The sequence below is a fragment of the Rana temporaria genome, chromosome 3 (genome assembly GCF_905171775.1).
Source record: "Rana temporaria chromosome 3, aRanTem1.1, whole genome shotgun sequence".
Lineage (NCBI taxonomy): Eukaryota > Metazoa > Chordata > Amphibia > Anura > Ranidae > Rana > Rana temporaria.
Window position 1 is genome coordinate 454,259,774 of NC_053491.1, and position 12,781 is coordinate 454,272,554.

Consider the following 12,781-nt stretch of genomic DNA (forward strand, 5'->3'; position numbering starts at 1 on the left):
CCTTTGGGCCAGATTCTCAGAGGAGATACGACGGCGTATCTCCAGATACGCCGTCGTATTTCTGAGTTGCGCCTGATTCTTAGAATCAGTTACGCATAGATTTCCCGTAGATCCGACTGGTATAACTGTGTTACACTGTTGTATCGTAACTGCATATTTACGCTGGCCGCTAGGTGGCGCTTCCGTCGAATTCCGCGCCGAGTATGCAAATTAGCTAGATACGCAAATTCACGAACGTACGCTCGGCCGACGCAGACCAGTTACGCCGTTTACGTTAGGCTTTTCCCAGCGTATAGTTACCCCTGCTATATGGTGGCATAATGAATGAATGAATGAATGAATGACTTGTATAGCGCAACTCCTGCGAACTGAATCGCCTCTGGGCGCTTTTTCCAGCCAGAGTCTGCTTGGCTGGTGCGGTCATTTTACCCCATAGGATCATGACACGCTTGGGACACACAGTCATACACATATATACTGGGCCAATTTGGACAAGATCCAACCTACCAGCATGTCTTTGGAGTGTGGGAGGAAACCAGAGTACCCGGAGGAAACCCACGCATGCACAGGGAGAACATGCAAACTTCAGGCAGATGGTGTCGTGGTCGGGATTCGAACCAGCGACCCTTTTGCTGCTAGGCGAAAGTGCTACTCACTGCACCACTGTGCTGCCCTAAGTGCGGCATACCAATGTTAAGTATGGCCGTCGTTCCCGCGACGAAATTTGAAGATTTTACGTCGTTTGCGTAACTCGTCCGTGAATGGGAATGGACGTAATTTACGTTCACGTCAAAACCAATACGTCCTTGCGGCGTATTAGGAGCAATGCACACTGGGAGATTTCCACGGACGGCGCATGCGCTGTTCGTGAAAAACGTCAATCACGTCAAGTCACAGAACATTTACATAAAACACGCCCCCCTGTCACACATTTGAATTAGGCGGGCTTACGCCGGCCGATTTACGCTATGCCGCCGCAACTTATGGAGCAAGTGCTTTGAGAATACAGCACTTGCCCGTCTAAGTTGCGGAGACGTAACGTAAATCGGATACGTTACGCCACCGCAAAGATACGGCATTCTACGAGAATCTGGCCCTTTATGTCTCTTTTACGTCCACAAATGTTTTACTAATGTAACAATTTCCTTGAGGGTATGAATTCACCAATGATGACAATTTGCCCTTTTTGCGGTTGCTCCTTTGAAATAAGGTTCTCTTTGTCGTGGTTCAGTGCAATGTCCTGGCTCCATTCTCAGCTTTTTCTTCAGGTTCATTCTATGTGAACCTTCAGTTCTGGGCGAAGATTTTCTAGATTTTTAAGTTCCCTTCTTACTGTATGAGACATGTGGTCAGAGAAGAGACTAGAAGAGAGAAGGCAAATGATCAGCAGATATTAGCAACATTTTCTTACAAGAATGCCTTGCAGTCTCCAAAATGACTTTACAATAAAACTGTCACCTATCACAAAAAAAAAACAAAAAAAAAAAAAAGTGGACACCAATGTGTGGCGTCAGATTAGAAACAGTGAAAATTGCATCCACCCCATTGTGACCACAATACAACTCTAAAAGTCCATATTTAACCACTTCAGCCCCGGACCAATATGCAGGTTAAGGACCTTGCCCCTTTTTGCGATTCGGCACTGCGTCCCTTTAACTGACAATTGCGCGGTCGTGCAACGTGGCTCCCAAACAAAATTGGTGTCCTTTTTTCCCCACAAATAGAGCTTTCTTTTGGTGGTATTTGATCACCTCTGCGACAATTTTGAAAAAAATTCAATATGTTTTACTTTTTGCTATATTAACCACTTCCCGACCGCCTCATGTACATTTACGTTGGCAGAATGGCACGGACAGGCACATCAACGTACCTGTACGTGCCTGCCTAGACGTGGGTCGGGGGTCCGATCGGGACCCCCCCCGGTACTTGCGGCGGTCGAGTTCCCTCGGGGAGCGATCCGGGACGACGGCGCGGCTATTTGTTTATAGCCGCTCCGTCGCGTTCGCTCCCCGGAGCTGAAGAACGGGGAGAGCCGTATGTAAATACGGCTTCCCCGTGCTTCACTGTGGCGGCTGCATCGATCGAGTGATCCCTTATATAAGGAGAGACTCGATCGATGACGTCAGTCCTACAGCCACACCCCCCTAAAGTTGTAAACACACACAAAGTGAACACTAACTCCTACAGCGCCACCTGTGGTTAACTCCCAAACTGCAACTGTCATTTTCACAATAAAGAATGCAATTTAAATGCATTTTTTGCTGTGAAAATGACAATTGTCCCAAAAATGTGTCAAAATTGTCCGAAGTGTCCGCCATAATGTCGCAGTCACGAAAAAAATCGCTGACCGCCGCCATTAGTAGTAAAAAAAATAAAAAAAATAAAAATGCAATAAAACTATCCCCTATTTTGTAAACGCTAAAAAATTTGGGCAAACCAACCGATAAACGATTATTGCAATTTTTTTTACCAAAAATAGGTAGAAGAATACGTATCGGCCTAAACTGAGGGAAATTTTTTTTTTTATATATGTTTTTGGGGGATATTTATTATAGCAAAAAGTAAAAAATATTGCATTTTTTTCAAAATTGTCGCTCTATTTTTGTTTATAGGGCAAAAAATAAAAACCGCAGAGGTGATCAAATACCACCAAAAGAAAGCTCTATTTGTGGGGAAAAAAGGACGCCAATTTTGTTTGGGAGCCATGTCGTACGACCGCGCAATTGTCTGTTAAAGCGACACAGTCCCGAACTGTAAAAACCCCTTGGGTCTTTAGGCAGCATTTTGGTCCGGGGCTTAAGTGGTTAAATATCCCCCAAAAATATATAAAAAAAAAAAAAAAATCCTCAGTTTAGGCCGATACGTATTCTTCTACCTATTTTTGGTAAAAAAAAAATCGCAATAAGCGTTTAACGATTGGTTTGCGCCAAATTTATAGCATGTACAATTATAGGGGATCGTTTTATGGCATTTTTATTAATATTTTTTTTTTACTACTAATGGCGGCGATCAGCGATTTTTTTTGTGACTGCGACATTATGGCGGACACATCAGACAATTTTGACACATTTTTGGGACCATTGTCATTTTCACAGCAAAACGTTTGGGAGTTTACCACTAGGGGGCGCTGACGGGGTTAAGTGTGACCTCATATGTGTTTCTAAATGTAGGGGGCGGGGCTGGATGTGTGACATCATTGATCGTTTTTCCCCATATCAGGGAACAGACGATCAATGACACTGCCACTGTGAAGAACAGGGAAGGTGTGTTTACACACACCTCTCCAGGTTCTTCAGCTCCTGTGACCAATCGCGGGACACCAGCGGCGATCGGGTCCGCGGGTCCCGCGGTCACGGAGCTTTGGACGACGCTGTACCCAAACAAAATTGATGTCTTTTTTTCCCCCACAAATAGAGCTTTCTTTTGGTGGTATTTGATCACCTCTGCGTTTTTTATTTTTTAATCTATAATCAAAAAAAAGCAACAATTTTTTTTTGTTTTTTTTTTACTTTTTGCTATAGAAAATATCCCCCCAAAAAATGTAAACGTACAAATTTCTTTATCAGTTTAAGCCAATATGTATTCTTCTACATATTTTTGGTAAAAAAAAAAAAAAAAAATCCCAATTTGCGTATTTTGATTGGCTTGTGCAAAAGTTACTGCGTCTACAAAATAGTGGCGGTGAACTGCCTGTGGCAGAGGCCCAAGAGCCAGGCCTGTGGCAGAGGCCTGTTCCTCCCAGCAACCTAAAGTAACACTTTGGCTGCCAGACTCGTGGCAGGAGTCTGTCCGGGGGCACTTCACCCACTCTGGCTAGAGTGGCGACGAACTATATCAACTACTACTGTGCTACTGAGAGCAGGATTGCTCTTTCTCATATCCAGGCCTGATACTGCAAAGTTCTCTCTAGCTTCATCAACCTTTTCTCCCTATTTGATGTTGGTCATGTTGGGACGAGAATAAAGCATTCAGAAAACCTTTATTTGATGACATCTACTTATCAACTTCACCCCTAGACAACGGTGAGAAGTAACTTAATACACCGATCCCAAAACAACCAGCGGCTCCTGCTGGGGTAGTGCTACATAATTATTTATATTTTTGTCATCACAACATATTTTTCCACCAATATAGAAAGTTTAATAAAAAAAAGTGAGGCCTCAGTGAACAAAAATTAAAGGGTCACTAAAGGAAATTGTTTTTTTTTAGCTGAAATTACTGTTTACAGGGTATAGAGACATAATAGTTAACTGATTCCTTTTAAAAATGATTAAAAATTGATAAAAAAAACAATCATATAATGTGCCTGCAGTTTAGTTTTGTTTTTGCTGTTGTTTCCTGGTTCTCTGATGTACAGAGCCAGAGAGCCAATAGAGGGCAGTGATGGATTCTAAAACGAAACTGGATTGGTGCTGACACACAGTAATCACACCTCCTTGATTAGTGACCACAGTGAGAAATCTCCCAGTACTGTGGTGATCAGGAAACAGACAACCAGGAAGTGTCCAGTACAGAGAGGAATTACAGCAACATCAAAGCAAAAACGAACAATGAGGACATGAAACCAGGACTGCAGTAAGGTAAAGGGAGCTATTTAGCTAAAAAAAATGTTTCCTTTAGTGACCCTTTAAGAGCTGCTGATGTAGTATATATAAAAAGCTGGGGATAGGTGGGAATTAAAGAACATCTGAGATGAATAAGAACAACAATAAGGTGGAAGACATCTACATAAAACATCTGATAATTCTGCCCCTGATCTCCCAGCCTGCCTTTGTAATTGATACATACCGAATTTCTTTCAGGCTGGATGTGTTCACAATAAGATCCCGGATATGACCAGAAGCATTATCAGAAATTCCATTACAACTCAGATCCAGGTGTGTTAGGTTCCTGTTGTTACTCAGCGACACCAGTAATGGTGAATGTTCATCTGTCAGCCCAATTTCATACAGTCTGTGAAACATAAGCAAAAAGACCTCTCAATATAAATCTAAGAGCCAGTAACTTATGAATTATTTTTCAGTAAGCAGTCTTTAAAGCACATCTCATTCAAACCACTTCCTGTGAGCCCAGGCTGTGAATGACAAAGGCCCTTTCGTTGCACCATTTCACAACCAAGGCTCACAAGGGAAAGCTCCATACTCCTTGTTCACTTGTCATTTCTTGAGTGTTGGTCTACCCTGTATTCCGTTGTTAGCCCAGGCTGCTTGATGATGTACCCTCAGGAGTATTGCTTAAAGGGGTTGTAAAGGTTTGGTTTTATTTTCTAAATAGATTCCTTTAGAGCTGGTTCACACTGCGGCGGCACGACTTCGGGGGCGTTTAGCAAAATTACTTCTGTATAGAAGTCAATGCAAATCGCCCCGAGCCGCCCCAAAGTCATACAAGAACCTTTTTCTAAGTCGGAGCGATTATAACGGTTCTATTGCATTGAATGAGTCGCCCCAGTGTGAAGCGGCTCTTAGGCTAGTGCATTATTGGTTCACTTACCTTTTCTTTCGATTTCCCATCTAAAAAAAAATGTCTTTGAATTTCTCACTTCCTGTTCCTCCTAGCTTGCCCCCATCATCCGAGCGGGGGTTAGTCAGCCAGAACAGCTTACTAAGGAGGAACATAAAGTGAGAAATTCAGACAAAGAAAAAAAAACATTTAGAAGGGAAATCGAAGGAAAAGGTAAGTGAACCAACAATGCACTAGCTTAAAGGAACCTATTTAGAAAATAAAAAACAACCCCTTTAAAGTGGAGCTCCACCCAAAAAGGGAAAGCCCCGCTTTAAGGCCTCCTGCCCCACTCCTGCTTGTGAAATAGAGCTTTTATGGAGGGGGGGAGCGAGTACCCTATTTTGACAGGTACCCACCCTGCCGATGGAAAGTGGAAGTTCTCCTCCCCCTCCCTCCCACAGTCTTCTGGGACTGTAGGACCAGTGACAATGCGCAGCTTGCAACATCACAGCCAGGTGCCCATAGTTAAGATGCCAGCATCGTGGACATAGGACACAAGGTGAAACCGGCTGGGTTGATCGTGGGACAGGTGAGTGGCTGTTTATTAAAAGTCAACAGCAGGCCCGGACTGGCCATAGGTGGGCCACCAGGCTGCATGATCTTGTGGGGCCAAGGCAGCTGAGCTGCTCCTTGGGCCCCCGCCACTCACCCTGCCTCTCTTCTGGAGGGTGGCCGACCGCCAGTTCAGCTCAGCCATCGTGCTGGGGGGCGGAGACTACAGGTCACATTACCTGCAACCATGAAGAGGGAGAGGATCTACACGAGATGCCGGACAGGAGGAAAAGTGGGTGTGGCTCCCTGTGCGTGGGCCTGGATAGGAGTGGCTTCATACACAGTAGAAGAATCTTTCTCTTTATTTTTCTCCTACATTCAGAGGCTGTAGGAGAGATGGATTCTTCTACTGTGTATTCAGCCACTCCTCCTATCCAGCTTCTTTCTACTGCCCCCTAGTGCTCTCAACCCCCATGCTCTCAGGCTCCCACCATGCTCTCAGGTGCCCCCCTGCTCTCAGGCTGCCCAAGTGCTCTCCGGGCTCCCCAGTGCTATACGTGCCCCCGCAGTGATCTCTAACTCCCCCCATGCTCTCCTGCCCCTTCCTGTGCTCTCATGCTCCCCCCGTGCTCTCAGGCTCCCACCATGCTCTTGTGCTCCCCCTGTGCTCTCAGGCTCCCCCACTGCTCTTTAGCTCCCCCCCCGTGCTCCCTGGGCCCATCCAGTGCTCTCCAGGCCCTCCAAGTGATCTCCAACCCTCCTGTACTCCTCGGCCCCCCCAGTGCTCTCCAGCCCCTCCCAGTGCTCTCAGGCCCTCTATACTCTCCACCCCCAGTGCTCTCCAGCCCCTCCCAGTGCTCTCAGGCCCCCAATGTGCTCTCCGGCCCCCCCAGTGGTCTCCAGCCCCTCTGTACTCTCCACCCCCTGTGCTCTTCACCTCCCATGATCCTTAGCCTCCCCGTGTTCTCTGTCCCCACTTGTTCTCTCCAGCTCCTTGTGGTCCCTGCCCCCCTCAGTGCTCTCCAGCCCCCCAGTGCTCTCCAACCCCCTAGTGCTCTCCAGCCCCCCTATGCTTTTCATGCCCCTGTGCTCTCTGGACCCCCTGGTGCTCCCCCCCATGCTCTCCATGCCTCCTGGTAAATATGTCATGGGCTGCTCAGTCTAAAAAGCCCAGGCCTATTTTTTGTCTCAGTCTGGGCCTCGTCAGCAGCTGCAGTTTTTGTAGCTGTTGACTTTTAATTTTTACAAAGGAGACTGGAGCTCCTCTTTTACCCCATGACCTTTTTATGGGAAGATCGCCAACATTTACCAAATAATAAATCATGGATTAAGTTAGTCCTTTACTCACAGTAATTCCTCAATCCTGCTTGTTTCCAGAGCTGTCACCAGATCAGTGAAATGAGGTCCGGCAAGGTTGTTTTGAGATAGGTCAAATTTCCTCAGGGTCTGATTATTACTTATTCCAGATGCCAGGTGGATACAGGAATTGTCTGTCAATTTGCTATATTGCAAACTGTAGAAAGCAGAAAAACATTATTAGAATTTGTTTTTTAAATAATGTATACTCATGTACTGTATATATATATATATATATATATTATATATATATATATATATATATATATATATATATATATATATATACAGTGTCTTGAAAAAATATTCATACCCCTTGAAATTCTCCACACTTTGTCACATTACAACCAAAAACGTAAATGCATTTTATTCGGGATTTTATGTGATAGACCAACACAAAGTGGCACATAATTGTGAAGTGGAAGGAAAATGATAAATAGTTTTCAATTGTTTTTACAAATAAATATGTGAAATGTGTGGTGTACATTTGTATTCAGCCCCTCTGAGTAAATATTTTGAACCTCCTTTCACTGCAATTACAGCTGCAAGTCTTCTTTGAAAATTAGCTCAAGCTCTGTCTGATTGGATGGAGAGCGTCTGTGAACAGTGGATTTCAAGTCTTGTCACAGATTCTCAATTGTATTTAGGTCTGGACTTTGACTGAGCCATTCTAACACATGCATATGCTTTGATCTAAACCATTCCATTGTAGCTCTGGCTGTATGTTTAGGGTTGTTGTCCTGCTGAAAGCACTCAAGTCTTTTGCAGACTCTAACAATTTTTCTTCAAAGATTGCCTTGTATTTGTCACTATCCATCTTACCATCAACTCTGACCAGCTTCCCTGTCCCTGCAGAAGAAAAGCATCCCCACAACATGATTTTGCCACCACCATGTTTCACAGTGGGGATGGTGTGTTCAGAGTGATGTGCAGTGTTCGTTTTCCGCCACACATAGCGTTTTGCTTTCAGGTCAAAAAGTAAAATTTTGGTCTCTTCTTCCACATGTTTCTTTTGTCCCCCACATGGCTTCTCGCAAACTGCAAACAAGACTTCTTATGGCTTTCTTTCAAAAATGATTTTCTTCTTGCCACTCTTCCATAAAGGCCAGATTTGTGGAGAGCACGACTAATAGTTTTCCTGGGGACAGATTCTCCCACCTGAGCTGTGAATCTCTGTTTAACAACCCCCTCTGTTACTTAACTGACCAGATCAATATCCCAGGAGTTTAATCGACTTGATTATTTTACTTTAAAAATGTAAAACTATCTTAAAAAAAACACTCATGTTCCTTAACCACTTGACCTTTACCCCTGTTAATGACCAGCCCATTTTTTGCAATACCGCACTGCATTACTTTACCTGACAATTGTGCAGTCATGCAATGCTGTGCATAAAATTAAATTTATATATTTTTTTCCCCACAAATAGAATTTTCTTTTGGTGGTATTTGATCATCACTGGATTTCTATTTTTTTTGTGCTATAATTAAAAAAAAAATCAACAATTTTGAAAAAATAAAAAATAAATTTTGCTATACAACATATACAATAAAAACATTTAAAAAATATAATTTCTTCATAAATTTAGGCTAATATGTATTCTGCTACATATTTTTGTTAAAAAAAATCCAATAAGCGTATATTGATTGGTTTTGCGTAAAAGTTATAGTTATATATGATATATTGTATATACTGGAATTTTTATTTATTCCATTTTTTTTATATACCGTATTTATCGGCGTATAACATGCGTCGGCGTATAACACGCACCCCAAGTTTAGGAGGGAATTATGAGGAAAAAAACTTTTAGGAGGGAAGTTTAAGGATAAAAACTTACATTTAAATGCCCATCAAAGCACCCTTATTAGTGTCCACCTGCATACCTTGCAGAATGATCGGTGTCCATCTGCAGCCCTGCCCAGTGTCATTGCAGCCTTGCCCAGTGTCCATGCAGCCTTGCCCAGTGTCCATGCAGCCTTGCCCAGTGTCCCTGCAGCCTTGCCCAGGGTCCATGCAGCCTTGCCCAGTGTCCATGCATCCTTGCCCAGTGTCCTTGCACCTTGAACATTTAAAATTACTGCGGCGGCGCAGAGATAGACAGAACCGGATGTCCTGTGTACTCGGCTCCTCTCGCAGTCCCGCCCCTTGCCCAGGCTCCTATGATGGACATAACACAGGTTCAATGGCGGGACTGGGCGTGACTGCGAGCGGAGCAAAGCCTAGCCGAGTACACAGTACACTCGGCTATGTGTATATCGGCGACGCTAGCTCCTCTTCCCCTCACAGACAGCGGTGATCGGCGTTTAACACGCACCCAGGATTTCCCCCTGATTTTAAGTGGAAAAAAGTGCGTGTTATACACCGATAAATACGGTACTTAATAGACTTGTTGGTTGTCCACTGCGCTACCAGGTAGTGAAATAGTATACAGTGATATCTTTTAAGTTAATAAGTCTTTTAAGTGATTTAAGGTTTTAAGGACATTGGTGGTGTTGCGCAATTCCTCTGTTGTGAGTAGTGTTGCGAAATTCCTCTGTTGCTTCAGTGAGAAATCAACATACAACCTTCATACCATATACTCAATGGTTAAAAGCAGGGCTTTTTTTCAGGGGGAACTTGGGGGAACTGAGTTCCACCACCTTTGGCTCAGACCCTTTGGTTCCTGCTCACCACAATCACTTGTAAACACAGAAGTCTGGTTTCTGCGTTTAAAAGTGACAGCTCTGCACTCTGTGTGTAACCCCCCTGAACTCTGCACTCTGTATATAATGCAATCCTGGTATTTAATGCCCCTTTAAGACCCTTCTACTGTTTGTGAAATTTGAATGGGGTCGTGGTTGAGTTCCTGCACCTATTTTCTGAGAAAAAAAGCTCTGGTTAAAAGTGATAAATAATATAAAACAACATATTCTATGCATAAACAATAAACCAAAGCATGTGAATAGTTCAATAAACTAGTAAGTGTCCAAGTGATCTATTTCTATAGATAGCCAGATTCATAGAGAGTAGATACGCCGTTGTAACTCTGAATCTACGATGGCGTTAATTTAAGCGTATTCTGGAAACCAGATACGCTTAAATTAGGCTAAGATACGAGCGGCGTAAGTCTCCTACGCCGTTGTATCTTAAAGTGTAATTTTTAGGCTGGCCGCTGGGTGGCGCTTCCGTTGAGTTCGGCGTAGAATATGTAAATGACTAGATACGCCGATTCACGAACGTACACGCGCTCATCGCAGTAAAGATACGCCGTTTCCGTAAGAGATACTCCACGTAAAGATAAAGCTGCCCCCTAGGAGGCGTAGTCAATGTTAAAGGGGTGGTTCACCCTAAAAACTACTTTTTCTTATTCCACTGCCCCCCCACATTCCATCACGATTAAGGCTCTTATTATTTTTTTCATGCTGTACATACCTTATTACAGCATATTAACCCGTGCATCCGGGTTGCGAGTCCCGCGGGAGTGGGCGTTCCTCACATGCTGGTGATTGACGTTTTGCCCAAAAACGAGCTCCCCCCGTCGCGCAAGCCGCGTCACGATTGGCGAAAGGAGCCGAACGGCGATGCGCATGCGCTGTATAGCGCCGACTCACCGTTCGGCTCCTTTCGCCAACCGTGACGCGGCTTACGAGACGGGGGGAGCTCGTTTTTGGGCAAAACGTCAATCACCAGCATGTGAGGAACGCCCACTCCCACGGGACTCGCAACCCGGATGCACGGGTGAATATGCTGTACTAAGGTATGTACAGCATGAAAAAAATAATAAGAGCCTTAATCGTGATGGAATGTGGGGGGGGCAGTGGAATAAGAAAAAGTAGTTTTTAGGGTGAACCACCCCTTTAAGTATGGCCGTTGTTCCGGCGCCGAAATTTGGAAATTTTACATTGTTTGCGTAAGTCGTCCGTGAATGGGGCTGGATGTAATTTACGTTCACGTCGAAACCAATACGTCCTTGCGGCGTACTTTGGAGCAATGCACACTGGGATATGTACACGGACGGCGCAGACGCTGTTTGTAAAAACGTCAATCACGTTGGGTCACCCCACATTAACATAAAACACGCCCCCTCATCCTCATTTGAGTTAGGCGCGCTTACGCCGGCCCCATTTACGCTACGCGGCCGCAAGTTAGGAGGCAAGTACTTTGTGAACACAGTACTTGCCTCTCTGACTTAAGGCGGCGTAGCATAAATACGATACGCTGCGCCGCCTTAAAGATACACGCCCCTACCTGAATCCGGCTAATAGTGTTTAGTTCTTCTTTGTTGAATTCCAAAAACTGCTGTGCTTTCACCAATCACCTCAGTGGTCACAGAACTCTCACCTCATAGCCACACATAAAAAGCCTTATGCCGCGTACACACGACCATGTTTAATGGTCTAGAAAAAACTTTTTTTTTTTCAACCCGATCCTTGTTAAGCCTGCCTTGTCTACACACGATCGTGAAAAAAAAAATACCCGAGCAAAGCGCTGTGACGAACAACACGTACGACGGCACTATAAAGGGGAAGTACCATTCGGATGGGCCACCCTTGGGGCTGCTTTTACTGATTTTGTGTTAGTAAAAGTTTGGTGAGAGACGATTCGCGCTTTTCAGTCTTTGTGCTTTTCAGTCTGTTACAGCGTGACGAATGTGCTATCTCCATTACGAACGCTAGTTTTACCAGAACGAGCGCTCCCGTCTCATAACTTGCTTCTGAGCATGCGCGTTTTTTTTCACGTCCTTAAAGCCTACACACGACCATTTTTTTACGACGTGAAAAACGACAACGTGAATAACAACGCGAAAAAATAGAGCATGTTCTAAATTTTTGATGCCCATTTTTCACGTTGAGAAAAATGCTCTGGAGCCTACACAGGATCGTTTTTAATGACATTCAAAAAAATGTAATTTTTCACATCATGGAAAACGGTCGTGTGTATGCGGCATGAGGATTAGGTTTTAACCACATGCCGACCGCCGCACGCAGATATACGTCGGCAGAATGGCTCGGGCAGGCCAAAGGATGTATATATACTTCCCCTTTAAGAAGCCGCATTGTGGACCGCCGCAAGCTCCGTGACTACGATCGTGGGTCCCGCGGACTCGATGTTCGCGGAAATACCCGCGATCGTGTCACGGTGAAAATGCTTATGTAAACATCGGTGCTAAAAATATGCACTGTTAGGCCATGGAAACACGGTCGTTCCAAACCGATGAGAATGGTCCGACGGCCCGTTTTCATCGGTTCACCGCTGAAGTGGCCTGATGTGTGTACACACCATCGTTCCAAAAACCAATCGGGTCATAACGCGTTGACGTCAAACACACGACATGCTGAATGAAATGAAGTTCAATGCTTCCAAGCATGTGTCGACTTGATTCTGAGCATGCGCAGGTTTTGAACTGATGCTTTTCTGTACTAACCATTGGTTTGGACCGATCGGGCAGCGG

At 44.5% G+C, this 12,781-nt stretch overlaps 1 protein-coding gene across 1 annotated transcript in view; it reads right to left on the bottom strand.

Annotated features, from left to right (window-relative positions):
* Window positions 1-1,059: 1,059 nt before the first annotated feature.
* The window catches only part of LOC120933455 (NACHT, LRR and PYD domains-containing protein 3-like), a 59,710-nt gene continuing 47,988 nt past the window's right edge, over window positions 1,060-12,781 (bottom strand). The window contains exons 8-10 of the mRNA XM_040346683.1: window positions 7,343-7,507; window positions 4,789-4,953; window positions 1,060-1,361 (exon numbers count right to left, since the gene is read on the bottom strand). Of these exons, the coding sequence (XP_040202617.1) occupies window positions 1,271-1,361; window positions 4,789-4,953; window positions 7,343-7,507 (421 nt within the window). The 3' untranslated portion in view covers window positions 1,060-1,270. The remainder of the gene's footprint in view (window positions 1,362-4,788; window positions 4,954-7,342; window positions 7,508-12,781) is intronic.